The sequence below is a fragment of the Urocampus carinirostris genome, chromosome 18, assembly GCF_059441175.1.
Source record: "Urocampus carinirostris isolate Australia breed hairy pipefish chromosome 18, RoL_Ucar_1.0, whole genome shotgun sequence".
In the NCBI taxonomy this organism is placed as follows: domain Eukaryota; kingdom Metazoa; phylum Chordata; class Actinopteri; order Syngnathiformes; family Syngnathidae; genus Urocampus; species Urocampus carinirostris.
The window spans coordinates 22,335,116-22,354,979 of NC_142366.1; the positions used below are offsets into that span (position 1 = coordinate 22,335,116).

The following is a 19,864-nucleotide window of genomic DNA, read 5'->3' on the forward strand; positions in this document are numbered from 1 at the left end:
CAGCTACGGTTGCTGCTTTAGGAGTGGTACCAGGCGTTGGTGACGTCCACTGGACATATTTTAAATTGCAAGTCTTTGTTTAACACTATGCAGCTCGAGTCAAGTCAAGTCATATTTATTTGTATAGCTCTTAATCACAAAATGTCTCAAAAGGACTGCACAGGTTACAATGACACCTTACCCTTATCTTAAACCAACATGCGGGCAAGGAAAAACTCGAAAACCACAGCATGAGGAAAATAAGAAACCTTAAGGAGGGGCCTCACAAGTGGTAACCCCCCTTCCAGGATGATCAGGGTGAATACACAAAACAGTGAACATCAATTAAAAAAAACATAGGTAATATGTAATGTTTTCTCTTGTGCTTCTCAGCATTGCCTCACTTGCCACATATAATCATGTGCTGGGCCACATTTTGCCCGCGTGCCATGCGTTTGAACATGTCCTCTAGGAGGTGCTAAATGACACGCAATGTCCCTTTACATTTTTGTTTGGGGGTAAGAAAAATAAACCAATAGTTAACCACTATGGTCATAAATATAGGTTGTTTTTTTTTACATTTAAACTATCTTCACTATAAATCAGGTGGGGAACCCGTTTCCAATTTTCATTCAGTACTCCAATGTCCATGCAAAATTTCTAAAACCATTCCTCTCATTGTATATGATGAGCGTGAGTGTGTTAAATGTCGTCCCTTGACCTACTATTTGTGTTGGATTTGAATGGCACGCCAGTTCAAACAGGCATACGTGACCCACAGGCCAAAGGTTCCTTAGCTCTGTTTTAAATCTTCCTTGTGACCCCGAAACTGTCACTTGCAGTCATTTGTAATTTGTTGTACGCAATAAAGGGACATTGAGTGTTATTTTGAGACTCCTAGTGGTGATAAAAACGTGAATAATTAAAATAAATGTATTGATGTAAAGAAAAACAAAAATACATGGACTAGCACATAAACATGCATTTTTAAAAATATTCGTAGGTTGAGAAATTTGCATTTATTTTACATATTGTACCACAAGGCTCACATAGAGGGATGATTGACCGCCATGGTGCTGCTAAGGGTACCCGAAAAACTTTGTAAAAAGTCTGAGGGTAAAAATGAGAAGAAAAATTGTCTATGTAGTCTGCATTCTTCTTTGTTCCTCATAGCACTCGTAATAATTTACTCTGCATCATGGATGTGAAAATTTGTGAAAATCAGACTTTCTGCTCTAAGGAATGTAAACTTAAATTGTTCAGCTTACAGTAGTTTTTTTAGTATTATGCTTTATCGTTCAGCCTACTTTAGTAGCTTACCCAAGATATCATAATCATGGAAAACAAGGGATCTTAGCATAACACATTTATTCACAAACGATGGAAAATAGATGTTTTTCAGGTTTGGAAGTGAATGCGTTAACTTTTTCATTTTAACATTTGAGTGAATGCAGTTTTACACCTGAACCAATACACCACCCTCTACAAACTCAGGTGGGAGCTATGTATATATTTTTGCCTTAATTTCCATACTGGTTTGAAAGAAGAAAAAAAGAAATACAAAATAAAAGTTTTAGCAGTCTATAGGTAATAAGATTAGACTACATCAGAGTGTAACCTTTACTACCCTCTAGTGACTTGAGGAAGCATTAGCTTTGGATTTATTTAAAAAATGATAACTTTTTATTGAAATGACCTAGAGACTTGCTTCTTTTTTTGACATACTCAGAAATTTATAGCGGGTCAAAGGAAACAATCCAACGCCCATGGGCCATATGTTTGAGATGCACCACACAGTACATTAAGTGGGCAAAAATTACACACTGTTTAAAGTTTGCACAAAGTCTCATTCGCTTTTAACTTAGTCCTTATTTGCATGTGTTGAAAATAAAACAAACAAAATTCTTACTTTAAAATGATTGAATCTAATACGTTTGAAGCCAAACATTTATTTGACTCAATACAATGAACTTTTGTAAAGATTGCTTTGCCCTAACATTCTCTTTCCTTAAAAATAGAAAAATACAAAAAGAGAGAAAAAGTAACACTTTGTTTTCTATTGAATACAAAATATTTTTAATGAATTTGTTTTTTGTTTCTATTTTTTTTTTTGCTTGCAAACGTCCAGGCCTAAAAATAAGGGTTGATTTACATGGAATTGAACAATATCAGGCGCCCCCATAATCATCAAAAAAATTCAAGTGCAAAATGTTTGAAAAAATTCATTTTTGCTGGGCTAAACACGTTAATTAACATTCTTAGGGACGGACGTTCAATACCATTAAACCAGGGATTGGCAACCCAAAACGTTGCAAGAGCCATATTGGACAAAACGAAACGAAACCAAATTAAATTAAACGAAAAAGAGACTTAAGGAAACAAAATTAAACGAAACCAAACCAAACCCATGAAACGACACGACACAAAACAACCCTAAACCAAACCAGTGTTTGAAGCCACAAAAAAAAAGCTTTATATAAGCCTTCTAAAGAAGGCAACACATAGTGTGTGCGTGTGTGTGTGTGTGTGTGTGTGTGTATTGTCAGAACCAGAACAGACGGTAGACCCGAATGCGTAACGTTTCACCACAAACATTATTGCGGAAGCGGGGAAGTCAGGCGTGGGAAAACAAACGCCAACAATTCGGCGATCGCTGGGCAGGAGGAGCAGGGAGCTCACGGGATCGGAGCGTAGTCGGAAGGCGGGAATGAGTTGAGCAGCCGGGACAGGAGATCGGAGCGTGGTCGGTGGGCAGAAACAAGTCGGGCAGCCGGGACGGTAGATCGGCATGTGGTCGGTGGGCAGAAACGAGTCGGGCAACCGGGACGGGAGATCGGAGCGTGGTCGGAGCGTGGAGAAAGAAAAAAGTCAGGGAGCCGGGGACGATCGGGAAGCCCGGGGCAAACAAGCAGGATACAGGAAAGGATGGAACAAACAGGAGCCAGAGTCAAAATGTGCTTGCCTTGCATGTGCGGAGGTCCGCTGACAGACTGACAAGGAGTGAATGAGAGTACTGATTTTAAATAAGAGGGGAACCAATCAGGAAACGAGCAGCAGCTAGAGCCAAATGAGCGGGCACAGGTGAGGCCAATGGGCAAATCATGACATATATATATATATATATATATATATATAACTATATGTTTCCGTATCATCTTCCATTATCTAACAGTTTTGCAAAAGCGCCAGGGAGGCAAATAGACCCTTGTTGATGCCCCCCACCCCCATTAAACAATGTCCTTTTACATTTGAAACAGATTCAATGTTGAAACCGGAACAATACAATGGTGTTCCTGTGGAAATCAGTTACACAGCGTGAGTGCATTTGCATGCTTCAACACTTCCTCTCATAGAGCTTCACCAGAGGTCAGACGAGAACAAGGGTGATTATTATTTTTTAAATGATTTACGTTCCATCCCTTTATTTTTTGCTACTATTTCTATTACTCATTGCTTTGAATAAACTTTCTGAAGAACCCTTGACATTTCCAACGTGAACAAGGTGTGAAATTTGGCATTTGACAGGACAAAAGGGGCATGTTCGGGTCACGTGTTTGTGTCGAAGCCCCGAAGGGAATTTGTTGCCGGGCGGACTTTTGTTATGGCGCTTGGCAGGAAATCTGCAGAATCTCCCGACCAGGTCACAGGTAAGTGCACATTTTAAACATGCTGGATTGAAAAAACACAACAATACTGATGATTTTTGGGAGTTTTGTTGTATCAGAGTAAAAAACACAAATAACAAAAATTGCACGTTACAGAGACTTAATCAACGGAATGAAGTTATTTTTAAGCGGCGCAGCTCTGAGTTCAAATCCAGCTACCACCATTCCTGTACAGAGTTTGCATGTTCGTTTCCAACTACATTCTGAAAACCGTGTATTGCAGGTTAATAGGCGAAATAGGAAATTGCTCCTAGGTATGAATGAGCGTGTGATTGGTTGTCTGTCTTTGTGTGCCCTGCGATTGGCTGGCAACCCGTTCAGGGTGTCCTCTGCCCAACACCCGATGATGGCTGGGATAGGCTCCACCTGCCCCGTGACCCTAGTGAGGATAAGCAGTGCAGATAATGGATGGATGTATTTTTAAAATGCATTTAATCTAATATTATATGTTTAAAATATATATGACATTTCTGTACGAGTTTAATATTCAACTTGTTTTTCAATTCTTTAGACTTTTTATATAGATGTTTAAATTTTTTGTTGAATAAATCTCCTGGAAGTAAATTCTTAAACACATAAAATGAAATAAGAGTAACCGCTCCTTCATGTAAACTGTATTATAGATTAATGTCACATTTATTAAAGGTCTTCTAAAACTTATGTGTTAAAGTCAAGTCAAGTCATGTTTATTAGTATAGCCCTTAATCACAAAGAGTCTCAAAGGGCTGCACATACCAGATATTATTGCAAATCAGAGACTATTATGGCACCATCCCCTGATCTAAAACCTACAGGAGGGCACGGAAGAACTCAAAAGCCTCAACATGAGGAAAATCTTCCGGAGCATTTTTAAGATAATTCATATTTCATAGTTGATCAATTTTTTTCTTATTATTTAAATCAAATTGTTGTTTTTTTGCAAATAAATGAAGTTTTTCTGTTTTCCACTATAGAAATGAGTGCTAAGTGAAAAATGAAAATAAATAAATACAATTAACATTTGACTTTAAATGCCGTTTTGTAAAATTTAACTTACAGTAGGAATTTGATTTAATGTTATTTCTTATCCTGTAGTCTATTTTAAAGGTGCAGTGTGTATTATTTAGAGTCTCCTAGTTGTAATAAACACTTTATTTGTTAATAAAAAAAACAATATTGATTTAAGGGCAGCACGGCGGCGCAGTGGTTAGCGCATGTGCGGCACAGTTCTGAGGTCGTGGGAACCTTCTGCTTGGGTTCAAATCCAGCTCTCCACCTTACTGTGCGGAGTTTGTATGTTCTCCCCTTGCTTGCGTGGGTTTCCTCCGGGCACTCCGGTTTCCTCCCACATTCCAAAGACATGCAGGTGAATTGGCCGGTCCAAATTGTCCCTAGGTGTGACTGAGCGAGCGAGTTGTCTGTCCCCGTGTGGCCTGCGATTGGCTGGCAACCAGTTCAGGGTGTCCCCTGCCCACTGCCCGATGATTGCTGGGATGGGCTCCAGCACCCCCGCGACCCTACTGAGGATAAGCGGTGCAGCTGATGAGATGAGATGAATATTGATTTAAGTAATAAGCAAAATTACAATAACTATCATATAAACGTGCAGTTTTTTCTGTAGGCTGAGAAATTTGTATTTAATTTACATAACATGAGGCTCACCTTTAAGAAGCTGACATGATTGTCTGCCATCTTACTGCTACAGGTGCTCCCAAATACCCCCAAAAACTTTAAGAAAAATGGTGCGCTTTGGTATCTATGAGTCTCCGTAGTCTGTATTCTCCTTATGCTTTGTAGCACACTTTTTCGGTTGCACTTTGAAATACAGTGACATCTAGTAGTCGAATATTAAACAGTGTCCCTTTAATTTTTTCCACAAGTTTTTCAGAAGACCTGAAAAAAAGCGGTTACAGAAAATTCCTACGCAAAGAAATAAATGTATATGACTCTCCCAATTTGTCTTGACAAAACTTAGTAATCATAACATATGTTAGAAAAACTGGTAAACCACTATGGTGGTAGGTGCACCATTTCCTTTGGTGTGTCTTGGGCAAGTGCAGCCTGGTGGCACCCATCCCTCTACATGCCAATAAAAACTGACTCCTACATAATATAATTTTGTTAACACCATTTTTCGTGTGTTCTGTTTTAATGTGGAAATGGGACCCCCCAATTACATCGCTGCAGAGTTCCTGTGTGGGACCTCACGGGGTCAAAGTTCACAGCAGGTCAACGTGTCATATGTTGCAGTTTTTCGTGAATGGATTTTGGAAGCATCAATTAAACGTAAAACTTGTGAAAAATAACATAAAATAAAACAAGTCCACTATGTGTGTTTTTGCAGTGTTGGGTGCATGACTGAAAAACAGTAATTAGTTACAGTTACTAGTTACCTCGTTTAAAGAGAAATACATTGACCCCCCTCAGATTACTCACAACAAAAACTAGCGCGTTACTCTGAAACTAGTTTCAAATTACCATATATAATCGCATAGAAGCCCATCCCCTAAAACTAAAATAGCCACGCTATAAAAGAAATGGAGGAAAACATGTACTCAACCGTGTATAAGCAGTTAACTTAAAGCAGGCCCAAGGCATAGGCGAGCTCAGCCCCCCCAACCACTAGGGGTCCATCAAGAGTGGTTCACTTTTTTGGTGCCAACATTGTCCACATTTTCACTTTGTGTGTCCACTCAAAAATACTTCTACATAAATACAAAAAAAATACCACACAATGACTCCAAAGCTAAATATCAAATAAAGTGCTTAAAAACAGGGACCTCATATAATATTTTGCTTTCATTCTGAAAATAAAAAAATAATATAGAATTACCACAAAAACACTACTACAGTAATCCTATATTACAAAATACTACTACAGAATTATCTACTTGAAAAATACTACAAATAGACAGCTACAGTTACAATTACAAAAATACTAAAGAAATATGACAAAAATACGAATGTGTAAATACTACAAAAATTCTTCTAAAATACTACTTTAGTAATACAATTATACTTCTCCTAAAATACAAAAAAAATAACAATACATATTACTATGATATAAAAAACTACTAGAGAAATATTACTTAAAAAATACTACTACAAGAAGTTTACAATACTGCAAATTATACCCATGGCGATAATTCAAAAATTCTCCAATGGAAAGATCACAGTAATACTACAAAAATAAAAGTACAATAACACTGTACTACAAAAACACTCCAGAAATACTACAGATATACAACAAACATTCTTATATGGAAATACTACAAAATACAACAGAGATAATACAATACATACGGTCCTGAGTTAACCCTTCATATTTTTTTGCTTGTGCAACCCTGGAAGTTTTTGCAAACCAACACTTAGCTGATACACTCCATATCTATTTTGTCTGTGGCCTTTAAACCACTCCATCCTTTTCCATTTCAAGAAGTCTTTTTGGGATTTTTCTCCAGGCATGCCGGAATGCCCAAATTAAAAAAAAATTATTTAGATAAAGCAAAATGTTTTATCACAGGAAATTCGAAACATGTTTTTTTTCTCGTTTTGCCCGAATGGCTCTTATCTGGATCGTCTCAGTCACTGTTAACAGACTACAACATCATCGTAGATTGCTAATGTTGTCGTGGTATTTTAGATAGTCTGTGTTGCTGCGAGTAAACAGGGGCCGCAGTGTGATTGTAAGGTTTATCATTGCTTAATAAGGGGAAATAATTCATTGTTAAGGATAGCAACTGACAGGTATGCAGTGTTCATTTTACCTCTGAAAAGTGATGGGTCCCGGGGACTCGCATGCTCAAAAATCTATGGGTCCCAACAGAGATCTATGGGTCCCCAAAATTTAGTGTGCTCCATGCCCTTACAAATTGACGTATTTTCCCTTACAAAATACAAAAAAATCTTTTCTTTTTTTTCCAAACATGTTTATTTATGTCGTTTAACATGTTATATTGCACATGTGTTTCCTTATATCATATATATTGTTAATGAACATTTTGTTGTGAGACACTGAGTTGCTCGACATGAATGAAGTTTATTATGAAGAAAGTTAAAAAATGAAGTCGCTTGGACGTTCACTGTAGAAGGAAAAAATACATGCAAATATAATTAAGTAGATTAATACATTTTCTTATTCAAATTAATAATACATTTTCTGCATTAAATTATTGTTGGTAATATACTGATTAAAAGGGATCAGCACAAACCTGTCTTTTTTCATTTTCTCCTTTTATACTTCCTTTTTTTCTTTACTTCTTTATACGACATAATAATTCGTAATATAATGCATCAAAGCAATTGAGCCGTTTGAGAGCCGGCTCTCTTAAATGAGTTGAGCCGAAAAAGCCGGTTCTCTAAAAAGAAACAGACTTTCACTACACAACTCGAACTGGAGATGGGCGTGCAGACGAAAACTCGAACCGCGAGACCAACAGTGTTATTGTTACTGTACAGTGACTTGTTTACCTGACTGCCCATTTTGCACATCTGGTTAGCTGCTACTCTTGCACTCTTTGCACTACTGTATAATACTATACATAGCCATAATTATTTAGTATATTATTAGTACTTCAATACTCCAACTCAATACAACATTTTATTTGTATCTGTACATTCAAGGAAACTGTGCGGGTCAGATGTATCGACATTTCGTTCTGTATACACGTGTACTAGAATGACAATAAAGTATATCTGAATCTGAATCTGAATCAAAACAACAATGGCGGATCTGCCTCACAAAAAGCTTGGAGTGCGGTAAATCTTTGTTAAAAAATGATAATGACAATTTTGTTTCAAAAAAGTTGTGTCCCGGGGACGCACGTTGATTTGGCATGATGCGTCCCCAGCAAAAATAATGCGTCTAGGACGCAGGGACGCGGGCAAACGAGAACACTGGGTATGTATCGTAGAACACTATAATTTATAAGGTAGCGGAGCAACGTGGTAACAAAAGAAGAATTATGAATTTCGACTAACAAGGTGTTACACCAAAAAGTATATATTTATAATTTATAGTATATTTTCCTATTTATCACTTTTTTCCCAACACTGTATATTTGTAACCCTCGTTTTCTGCACTGTTATTTTTAGAGATGACAGTCTCCAACCCCGTTTCCAAGTGTTTCTCCCCCCTGTTCTGCGCCCTGCCACCGTTGGAGATCTCTTTGCTTTGCGAAGCCCCCCACCCGCAGAAAAGCCCCCAAAGTGTGATCTTGCAGGCCGCCTATGTGGGGGATCCCCTCACAATGCCCGGGTACTTGGCTGACAAGCCGGCAGAGCAGTTGTGCTGCTTGTTTAGTCACGGAGAGCGAGATGAGGAGGTGGGGGTCAAGCCGACTCCCGTGGGCCTGAATGGAAGCCTGGTATGTGAGCAGACGGTTCATAATTAAACGGGTTATGCACGTGTGAATGCACGTGTGAGGTGTTTTTGTTTGTGGGATTATTTGGTTCTTAAGCTGGCGTGGGCAAACTACTTGCTTTTTCTTCCGGCCCACTAAAAAATATGTTAAAAAAATTTAAATGCATGCATAAAATGGTAAAAAATAAACATTTCCGTGTACATTAGAGTGGCATTGTATATCATTTAGCGCCTCCTTGTGGTAAAAAGAAAACAACATAAATTTAAACATATAAACATGCATTTTTAAAAATAATACTAAGTTGAGAAATTGGCATTTATTTTACATAACATCAGTCTCATGTAAAGGGAGCTGACACAATTATCCGACATCTTGCTGCCACAGATAAGATCTTAAGCCCGACCTGACCCTAACCCTCGGGCCAAAATGGGAATCATTACAGTTAGGCCAGGCTTCTCTCTCGCTGCCTTTTTAAAAAAGATATTATTATCCACCTGTCGTTTTTCATCTGTCTTTCTGCCTCGCTCTCTCTTAAAGTACCGCTTGAGATGTATTGCTGCTGGGGTTTATGGACCAAGTCAAGTCAAGCAACATTTATTTATATAGCCCTTAATGTCTCAAAGGACTGCACAGGTTACAATGACACCATCCCCTTAAACTAACATGCGGGCAATGAAAAACTCAAAACCTCAGCACGAGGAAAATAGGAAACCTTGAGAACGGCCCTCAATTTTTTAACCTGTCAAAATGACTAACGGCCCGTAAGTTTTCATTAATGTTGGAAAGTTGTCGGTTAATATAACCTCAGCAGACACAGAAACATCAAAGATGTAAATGTTTGTATAGTCTTGTTTAACCTAGATTTGATAACAAAAGACATGCTTTATTTTTGTTATCATAAATCACCTCTCCTCCTCCCGAGTCCTCACAAATAAAGTATGAAATTTCGGGTTTGCTTCATGCGCAGTCCTGCAAATCAGGTTCATTGGTCAGGCTCGGGTTGAGTTGGGTTTTAATACCCACGGGCATGGGTCGGCTCAGTATGGAATATTGCAGCCCGGCCTTACATCTGGTTTTTGCTATAGGTACCCAAAAACCTCAAAAAAGGGCAGTAAATAGAGCATTTTGGTCACTTTGAGGCTCCACAGTATTTATTTTTCCTCGAGCTTGTAAGCTTTTGTTTTCGGTTGCACTACACCAGGGGTCTCCAATGTGGTGCCCGGGAGCACCAGGATGCCCCCTAAGGACAGTTGGGGTGCCTGCGGACCTGTTCTGAAAATAGCTCACCAGTGCTGGGTCATTGTGTTTTTTTTTTTTTTGTAAAAAGATTTTTTTAATTATTGACTGAGTCTATTTAACCCTATTTTTTTAATAATTGACCTAGTAATAACATAGTAACGACTTATAATTATATGTTGTTTTTTTAGAAATTCAAATATTTAAATTCCAGTTATTTGGCTTCATGGACAAACATTTTGTCAAGTATTGATAATTATTTTTAAGCAATAAGTTTAAGGAATTGATGGGAAATCTATTCATGTATTTAACAGAGTTATCTTTTTACGTTTTTATCTATTAAATTGACAAACTAAATTCCAATTTATGGGTTTTTCAAAGCGAATGAGCAAAAAATGTGCAGTTGTTTAAGCTATCTGGCTACCTTTTCAGCTTTGTAGCCAGCAATCTTTCTAACTTTTTAGCTGTCTAGATAGCTTTTTACATTTTTGCATGCCATCTAGCTAACAGTTTAACTTTTTTAGTTATCAAGCTAAATTTTGCCCTTTCTAGCTAGCTATCAAGCCTTTGTAAGCTTTCTCCCCAGCTCTTTAGTTGGCTTTTTACTCCTTTAGCTATTTAGCTCTCTTTTAGGTTTTGTTTTTACCCGTTTACCTTTCTAGCTAGCTATCAAGCTACCCTTTTAGCCATTTAGCAAACCATCTAGCTAAGTTTCTGTTTTAGAAAATCATATCAAACTGAGTGCCCTTGTAACAAAAATTAGCTCTCAGCTTGGAAAGGGTTGGAGATACCTGCACTACACTATAAAGTGACATCTAGTGGTCAAATTTAAAAGAAAGACGAACAGGCTGGGAGACAGTTTCTTCTTCCCTTGAGCCATCATCGCGCTAAACAAACACACAACACAGTTAAAAAAAAACAAAAAAAAAAAACTTAAGATTGTAAACACTGTTATACTTCTCCCTGTGCAATATCTTGACTATTCACAGAGAAAAAAAAAATCTAGATTTATATTTTGTTCCATTATTCTTACTTTTACAATATTGCTGCACTATTTTCTGATGCACATACAATTTAAGCCAGTTCAGAACAACTACCTTTTTAATTTTATATTTTAAATCTTTTATTACATGTTTACTCTGCAGGACTACATCTAACTGTGTAAACTATGTAGACTACCTTGTCATCGATGTCAATAAAGACTATGTATACTACTTTATTCTAGATTGGGCATCTAGCCTTTCCTGATCTTCATGTTACCAATCCGATGATTGACAAAAGTAAGGAAACTCTCTGTTACCTGTTCCACTGCAAACAATGCTTTAATTTTTAAATTTTTATTTTAGCTGTTTTCAGCTGCCTTTCCAGCTTTTTTGTTGTGAGCGTTTATACAGCAAGTCGAGCTTACGCTACTAAATCAGATGTAAGCTTCATTGCTTTGACCAATGTGCTGGGGTCTTTCGAGTTTCGGTGGGATTTCGGGGACTCCACAACTGCCACAACCAGAAGCCAGAATGTCACCAAAAGATACTACACTCCTGGAAGGTATGTTGGAGTGTAAAGGAAAATGTCAGATTTATTTGTGAGAGAAGTTGCTGACTTCGCCTAAACCTAGCGTTAAGGATAGCGGTTAGCATGGAAAGCATTGAATGCCAATAAGTTTCCCCACCCCTGGTATAAAATCACATAAAATCAATGTTTCTCTTCTGCAGGTACAACATAACGGTGGTGATGACTGATGGTCATGTTTCCCTAACTTCTGGAGTGTTGCCTGTTACCATTCAAAGAACAGTGAAGCTCAACAAATTGTTCCACCAGGCCTACGTTCTTCGAAACCAGATGACCACCGTGACTTGTCGGGTCAATTCCGGCACGGACCTTATCTTCCATTGGAGATTTGGCGATGGGGTGACAAGATTGGGAAAAAGCATTGAACAGCATATATACGACAGGTGAAAAAAGGGGATTGTTTTCATGCTGACATTGAAAAAGAAGTAGACATCATCCCACTTTGATATGTTGTAGGACTGGAGAGTTCCTGATAGAAGTGACAGTGTCCAACTGGGTCAGTTCTGCCTCCCTAAGCAGCATCATTTTTGTCTTGGACCATCCTTGTCAGCCTCCACCCGTCAAAAACATGGGACCTCTCAACCTTCAGGTGAGGTCCTTTAAATAGTTTTTTACAAGTACCTCTTAAATACTTAAAATTCCAGACGACAGAGCGCATTTGATTAAAAGCAGCATGCTCACATTTAAGAACGAAAGTCTATTTTGTATCTGTACAAGCCTCAATGGATATTAAGGCGCAGGCTATTCTATTCTATTCTATTCTATTCTGTAAAAATGAGAGAATTCACGTCCATTCCTTACTTTTTGTGCCCGGCGTGTACCCCGAGTTGTTTTTTTGATCATGAGATCAAGCAAGGAGCCGATAGCAAATACTCTACATATTTACTTTTGCACCGAAACATAATGTTGATGAAGGCTGTGTCCCTTAAATATTATATTTCCGGGCGACCATAATGTGGAGAATTGTGTCAGATTGCAACATAGCCATGTCTTATTTTTGTTGTCATTGGTGGATTTTGCTGTAATTTGCTTTACTTGTTATTGTTCCTCAAGCATTAAAGGAAACTTGAGTGACCTGAAATTAGTGCCAATGGTATGGAAAGAGAACTACAGCATGTTTAATAGATAACTTTCATTGTGATTCTATTCGGATGTATACATTCAGGACTTGATTTGTGGTTGAAAAAGTTGAAATATCAGTATGTTATGAATATTTTATAAAGTACTATCAAACCTCACATTTTACTCCTGCTATATATTATATCAGGGGTCTCCGAACTTTTTTGAAACTGAGGGCTATTTTTGTTATTGATTAGCTTGAAGGACTACCAGTTAGATACATATTCCTAAAATAGCAATTTATGTTATTAATATGTCACTACTATGTTATTACCTGGTTGTAATTAGAAGTAAAATAGGCCCAGTCAACCACCAAAACAAAATTCCCTACAAAATCACAATGACCCATTTTCAGAACCACTTCGTGTATTCAGTGTTCTTAAAGGGTTATCTGGTGCCCACAAGCACTACGTTGGTGACACCTGTACTATATGAATAGTGTTGGCAAAAACATAGACAAATTTCTCCTCCAGAAGGGCTTCATAAATGTTTCAGACGCTACCTCAGTTTTTTTTATTTAGGGGGCATGTGTTGTGGAATAGAACAGCTCCCCATTTTCCTAAGTACTGTCATGAAAAAAGGAAGCTACACCGTGTTTTAATGTGTAGCAAAAAAAGTAGCGGCTTGTATTCTGGAATTTATGGTAGTTGTGGAATCATTCAGGTGCGGAGACACAATATCATCCTTTTGGGGGTGTCCTATGAAGCTGACATCAAATGTGACATTATGAGGGGCCTCAATTACACATGGACCTTGTTGGACTCCACAGGCCAGACTTTGTCTGGTCCAGATGCTCACAAGCAAAGCCTCGTACTACCGAGATATCTCCTGCGCTATGACACTTACACTGCCACGGCCAGGGTAAGTGATATGTTTAACATATTGTAGACACTTAAAATAAAGATAGAAGACATCTATGGATGTTGAACTCAAAAGGAGGAAAGCAGAGAACTCTTCGGTTAAGAAAGTCTAACATGTTCTAAAGACCCACTGCTGAACCATTTCAGTTGTCTCAGGTTACAAAGTTACTCCCAGAATGAAATAAATTTGTAAGTAGAGGTACTACTGTACAAGCGTGTGGATCGCATGTGATGCAAAGATAGACGACCTAATCGGCAGCCACCGCCTGTCGTTACCCTCATGTTCGGATTGGCTGTTGGATCTATTAATTGTTGGTTGGCCTCATGCAAAATTCAGCACCAGCTTTTCAAGTGTTGTCTGTGTTACCCTCCTTGGGGCAGCAAGAGCAGTGATTTTGGCATTTTAATAGGAGTATCACTTAAAGAGGACTTGCGCTTTTTATGGGACTCTTGTATGTCTGCTAACTTAGACAGTTTGTTTGGGTGAACCCTCTTGGGTTAAAAAAAATAATGCCATCTGGTGGTTGTTTGGGTAACAATCTAAATTAAAAAACAGGGTTTCTGATCAATAAATTCGCCTTAGCAGAGACAGATGTGTGCTTACGTGTTGGGGATTTAAATAACGGCTTCAATGTAGCCTACTATAACAGAGTAAGAATACAGTTTCTTCTTCAGAAATCTAATCAAGTTAGAGTAAAAAGTATAGTATCTTCAAAATACTCCTACAAACTGTCTCAAAATATATTCAAGTAAATGTAACCTAGTAAATGTAACTTATTACTACCTACCACTGCTTTAAGGTCAAGTCTGGTCGCCATGACAAGGTTTAATGGGTTCAGTCTATAAAGAAAGAATAGATAATTGAGTTATCAGCTGCTAGAATGTGTATACATTTTTGGGACACCCTCTATATATATTGATAGAAAGGTTATTCATTCAGGTTTCTGAACCTGCAATCATTTGGATGATTGGTTTATATTTTAGTAAGGTTTTCTCATTTTTTGTGTTTTTTTGTTTTGGTTCATGAATTTTCACCAGTTGTCTTTTTCTCCACAGGTCAAGGTAGTCGGCAGTTTGGTTTACAGTAACTACACAGTGAAAATTCAAGTGATTCCCAGCCCTCCTGTGGTTTCCATTGAGGGCGGTACAAACATCTTCATTAATAACAGGAAAATCACTATGATAACACTGGATGGACAGCGTTCCTACAATCCTGATTTCCCTGAGGATCCAATTAGGTGAGTGAACTCAGCAGTATCATCAGTAATTGGGGGTAGGCGGATCAATCTAAATAGCAATGATATAGATAATGGACAAGTACTTGCATCAGATTAATACTATTGTTGATACTGTCTTTACATTTTAACTATCCCACAAAATTGAGTACACCCCTCACATTTCTGCAGAGATTTGATTATAATGTTTAGTAGAACAACATCAAAGAAACATTGCTTTGACGGCTATATTTTGAGTTTTTTTTTAGGGTATTGCGGGCTGACAGCAAGAGCGTGTGTTTGGGGCATGCGTGGTGTTTTAGAGGTGGGAGACTGGGGTGTGACTTAAACATGATTGGTCGACCCAAGACCAACACATCCCTTAGGGGAGTTCAGTCACTTCCTCTAAATGGAATCGGCTGGCAGCATTTCTCCTACATTATTAGGGTGAGCAACTGGCTGAGGTTGGCAGGTATGTGATCAAGATATTTACAAGCAAAAAGCATCAGTATTGGATCAACCATAGGATTGATGCCAACATTCCCAATACTGCCCACCCCTAATGACTTTTGGTTTATATTTAAAGGAATTAATTGTAATTGTTGTTTTAGTTTCAAATGGACTTGTGAACCAGTCACCTCCATCAAAAGTTCCTGCTTCAATCATCACGTTGAAACAAACTCTTCAGTCCTCAGCTTCCCACTGAGATTCTTTAAACACAATTTCGACCAGTTTCATTTTACGCTCACTGCCCACAATGGAGAGCTGTCAGCTTCAGCAGAAGCTTTTATCACATTAACGACAAGCGTTGTCGGGTATGTATCAAAAGCGTTTGGAAAAATGACCGTGACATTAACTCTGATCGTTTCCAAATTAGGAAGCTGACAGTTACATGTCATGAATGTGAAGGAAACCAAGTAAACTGGGATCAGTCTTTCTCAGTGAAAGCCATGTGTGAAGATTGTAAGGTTCCTCCAAATCGCACCCAGTTCACTTGGACTTTGCATTTGGTCAATGCTTCTTCTAAATCGGTAGTAGAAGGTCAGTCGTGTTCACCTTATTCAGGAGGCTTATTGGCTCTGGTGTTGGGCTTTTTCCTGACTTAAGTTAAATAATTCTGTGTCTCTTTGTAGTTCCATTTTGTTACACGGCTGAACTTAGTGCCCCGTCCACAATCAAAGAAACAACATCAATGTCCCCTCCACATTCTTATCCACAACCTTCCCACCCGGCTCATACATCAGGTATGTCTATTCCCAAGAAACCATCACTGGTATGTTAACCAGTGATTCTCAGCTGGAGAATTGGGTGCCCAGTGGGGCAGTAACGTGCGGTTAGGCACCGTCAGATTAACTCACATCTTTTTCATAATTTCATTTGATCTCGCAAATCAATACATTTTATTTGTTACACATACCAGCAATTAGAAATGTGAAATATTACTCAAGAACCTTTTTATAAATACAATTTCATATACATCTTACCAGTAGATTTGGTTGAGTTCTGTTATATTTTTGTAACTGATAAAGTTAAAACAAAAATGATCCATGCCTTAATATATTTGAGCTGTTAAATTAAATCTTTAACTAGAGTTAACGTTTTTGGTGTTAAAAATGAAAGTTCCTCATACTGCTTCAACTCGACTTATGTAAAAGACTCTATCATTGAATTAAAGCCTTACAACTAGTTCTAGTTAACTCGAGATAAATCTTTCACTACATTTAGAAATTCCCTGGAATTTATGAGGGCATCATTAACGTTGCTTTATGCTTTTAACGAAAATGGAAGGCTCTTTATAATATTGTGATTATTTTTTTACATGGATTATTATAACTTTAATGTATTTCATAACATTTTAACGGCTAGGAGTGGAGCCACCTAATTATTTTCTGGAGGAACTTATCCCTCTCGAGACTGATGCTATTGCCCGTCTGGATCAAAGGGAAATTCGAAGCAATCCTACCTATCATGAGTCTTCTGCAGATTGGGACAGTGTTAACATTATAGATGGACCAGGTACTACCTACATGTTTTGAATTTTGTCAATATTCTGCAAGTTATATTTTTAAGTATGTGTTGCAACCTATGCTCTTATGCAGATTATGATATTCCCCTGCAAATTGCAGAGGAGGGAGACCCAGGGATCTCAGCAGGAAGACCAACAGGTACACAATGCACAATAGCTTGCTTACTGTATAAAATCACAGTCATTAGTATGATTACTTGCAGTTCTTTTGCAAACTTTGAATAAACAATACTGTTGAATAAACATTCATGCACTTTTAGATGTGGATGTTCAGACTTTGAGATCTGAGGAAGATTCATTGTTCTACCCAACATCACAAGACCTAGAGGGAAGTAATCTGGTAGAATCCAGGCCCAGGCAAATCATTCAAAAGCAAACCATGATTGATCTGCCTCGAGACCCGGTAGAGGCTGATTTGTTTGCATCGTACACCTACAGAGGTACGCAAGATAAAGAAAACCATCTTTATTGCTCAGTCATTATTATCATTATGCTGTCACAATTTCACAGGGGTTTCTCCTGCACTGCTCAGCTTCAGGCCTTATAGTCTAAAACCAGGCAATATTTACATGCTGGATGTCATAGCCAGTAAGCTATTTAATTGTTGTTGCTGAATAACAAAATGTGGACCAATTTTTTTTTTCCGTTTTATTTAAGGATCTGAAAGTAGAACTTTGGGACGAACTCAACTATTCTTAAGAGCAAAGCCCGTTCCTAAAGGAATGGCATGCCATGTGCAACCAAGTAAAGGCTTCGAGTTGCACACTCACTTTGGTATTTTCTGCACCTCAGGGAGAGAGGTAAGATATAATCTACTGCCGGTATTCAAATACGTACGTTTGAGTTTGCTCCAGTCCTATAGTCCAGGGGTGTTGATAAGTGTATTCTGTTTTTAATATTGGACACCTGCAGAAGAGATTGCATATGATGCCAGTAGCTGGAATTGAACTCTGGACCTAGGCATCGTGGGACTGCACGCTAACCACCCAGCCGAATAAATAGTCTATTTACAGAAAGTACAAAATGCACATATAGATTTCTGCATGTTTACCAGTACCCTTTAAAAGCAAATTGTCTCTACTATTCTAAAAAGTCTTATCTCCATTTTTATCATTTATTTTTGCATCAATATAATGTTTTCCAAACCAAAGGCCCAAAAATCAGATCTGTCTTTTTGGAATAGCAGCAACGATATGAGAAAATATGGATACATATACATATGTTTTCCTCATGTATTGTCGAAGTATCAGATTGCAGACTACACTGGTTGATTAAAAAAAAAAGATTGAGAAAAATCAGATGAATCAGTTTTTTTCTCCTGCCTTGGCTCCTCTGACAATTTTTTTAACCCACTGCAGACATCAATTTATTAAGTTTCCCCACCCCAGCTATTGTTTTTAGTATATAGCCAAAGGCCGAAAGTATAACAAATGCCACTAAGTAAGCATAAGTTTTCTCTAAGCATTTCCAAGAGGTATATGTGTGCTTGTTTTTTTTTAAGGATTTAATTTACAAGTTCAGCTTCAGCATTGGCAGCAAGCCTCCTAGGATGTTGTACCAAGGGAGAGACTTCCAGTACTACTTCAGTCTTCCTTCTGGACACCCAAGTGATGACTATAAAGGTCAGACACAACAAACAATCACATTGAACAATGTTGTTCTGGGCAGACAGGATCCAAACACAACACACAATGCAGGTGTCAAAGCCTCACAGAACAGGAACAGACAGGCGGTAGCGTACAGTGTTTGGCACATTACTGAAAAACAGTAATTAGTCACATTTACAAAGTACTTCATTTAAAAAGTAATTCAGTTATCCCCCAGACTAATAACTCCCAAAAGTAGCATGTTACTCTGAATGTACGATCTAGCTACAAAATACTATATATACTCGCAGTGAAGCCAACTCCATAAAACTCCTTTGAAATAGCTGCATAATAAAAGGAAAAAAGAACATGTGTACACCAACTTGTGAAAGCCCAGAACCTTTCATTTTTTTCTGGGCTCGTGCAATCTTGAGGGCTTGCAAATGAACATTTAGCTGCGACACTCCATATCCATTTTGTCTCCTGGCTTCAAACATCTTGAAGATTTCCTTTATTATTATATCCAGGCATAGTGTATTCCCAAAATTGCTTTCCAAAAAAAGAAACCTCACTTTTACTGTAAATTCTGTGCTCATAATGGCCTCATTGATTTTGTTGATCCTCTATAAGCCAAACCATACACGCTAACCACCATTCGCTAATAATGACAAATAAATACATATGCACATATACCTGACCCCCTGATCTTAGTATTCTATTTTGTAGTTGTAAGTATGGCTTAGATGTATATATAGTAAAGAGAAGGTCAGATTATCAGTTGGGAAAAAACAGCGCCCTATTCTATGCTTGGTGCCACCGTAACTGTATTTATACTTTGTAGGTAAATCTAAACATGCCCACATTGCTCGCACTTTACTGAAGGATCGAAGTTGTATGTTACAATGAAAGCAAAGGTCCTTTGTAAATGTTAGTCCCAACGCTGGTAACGTCACGATCCGACACAAGGGATCTGTCAGTGGTGTTATTGTATGCGTGGTTCAATGAGCGTGAGGGTCAAGTAATCAATTTGTCAACTGGCGCGCTCTGGAGGATGGTGGCGTGCTGGATACTCACCTAATCAATCCTAATGAAAATGACAGATGCCTGTTGTGTCATTTGTTGTTACAGTAACTATACACACAAAAATTGAAAGTAGCATGACTGGATCGTCCACACGAGTTTGCTCTGTAACAGTCCAAGTCAAGCCCAGCTTCTTCAGAAGTCTTTCCTCACCGAATCCTGACCTGGAATTGTAGGCAAATATTACA

At 38.1% G+C, this 19,864-nt stretch overlaps 1 protein-coding gene across 1 annotated transcript in view; it reads left to right on the forward strand.

The window, feature by feature from the left end:
• Positions 1-19,864, forward strand: part of pkd1l1 (polycystin 1 like 1, transient receptor potential channel interacting) — a 67,025-nt gene that overhangs the window by 4,631 nt on the left and 42,530 nt on the right. The window contains exons 3-20 of the mRNA XM_088322867.1: positions 3,237-3,362; positions 3,505-3,626; positions 8,718-8,993; positions 11,569-11,767; positions 11,935-12,174; positions 12,248-12,380; positions 13,574-13,771; positions 14,827-15,008; positions 15,596-15,799; positions 15,862-16,025; positions 16,118-16,228; positions 16,851-17,000; positions 17,084-17,149; positions 17,271-17,450; positions 17,521-17,598; positions 17,668-17,810; positions 18,512-18,632; positions 19,725-19,848. Coding sequence (XP_088178993.1) covers positions 3,581-3,626; positions 8,718-8,993; positions 11,569-11,767; positions 11,935-12,174; positions 12,248-12,380; positions 13,574-13,771; positions 14,827-15,008; positions 15,596-15,799; positions 15,862-16,025; positions 16,118-16,228; positions 16,851-17,000; positions 17,084-17,149; positions 17,271-17,450; positions 17,521-17,598; positions 17,668-17,810; positions 18,512-18,632; positions 19,725-19,848 — 2,615 coding nt within the window. The 5' untranslated portion in view covers positions 3,237-3,362; positions 3,505-3,580. The remainder of the gene's footprint in view (positions 1-3,236; positions 3,363-3,504; positions 3,627-8,717; positions 8,994-11,568; positions 11,768-11,934; positions 12,175-12,247; positions 12,381-13,573; positions 13,772-14,826; positions 15,009-15,595; positions 15,800-15,861; positions 16,026-16,117; positions 16,229-16,850; positions 17,001-17,083; positions 17,150-17,270; positions 17,451-17,520; positions 17,599-17,667; positions 17,811-18,511; positions 18,633-19,724; positions 19,849-19,864) is intronic.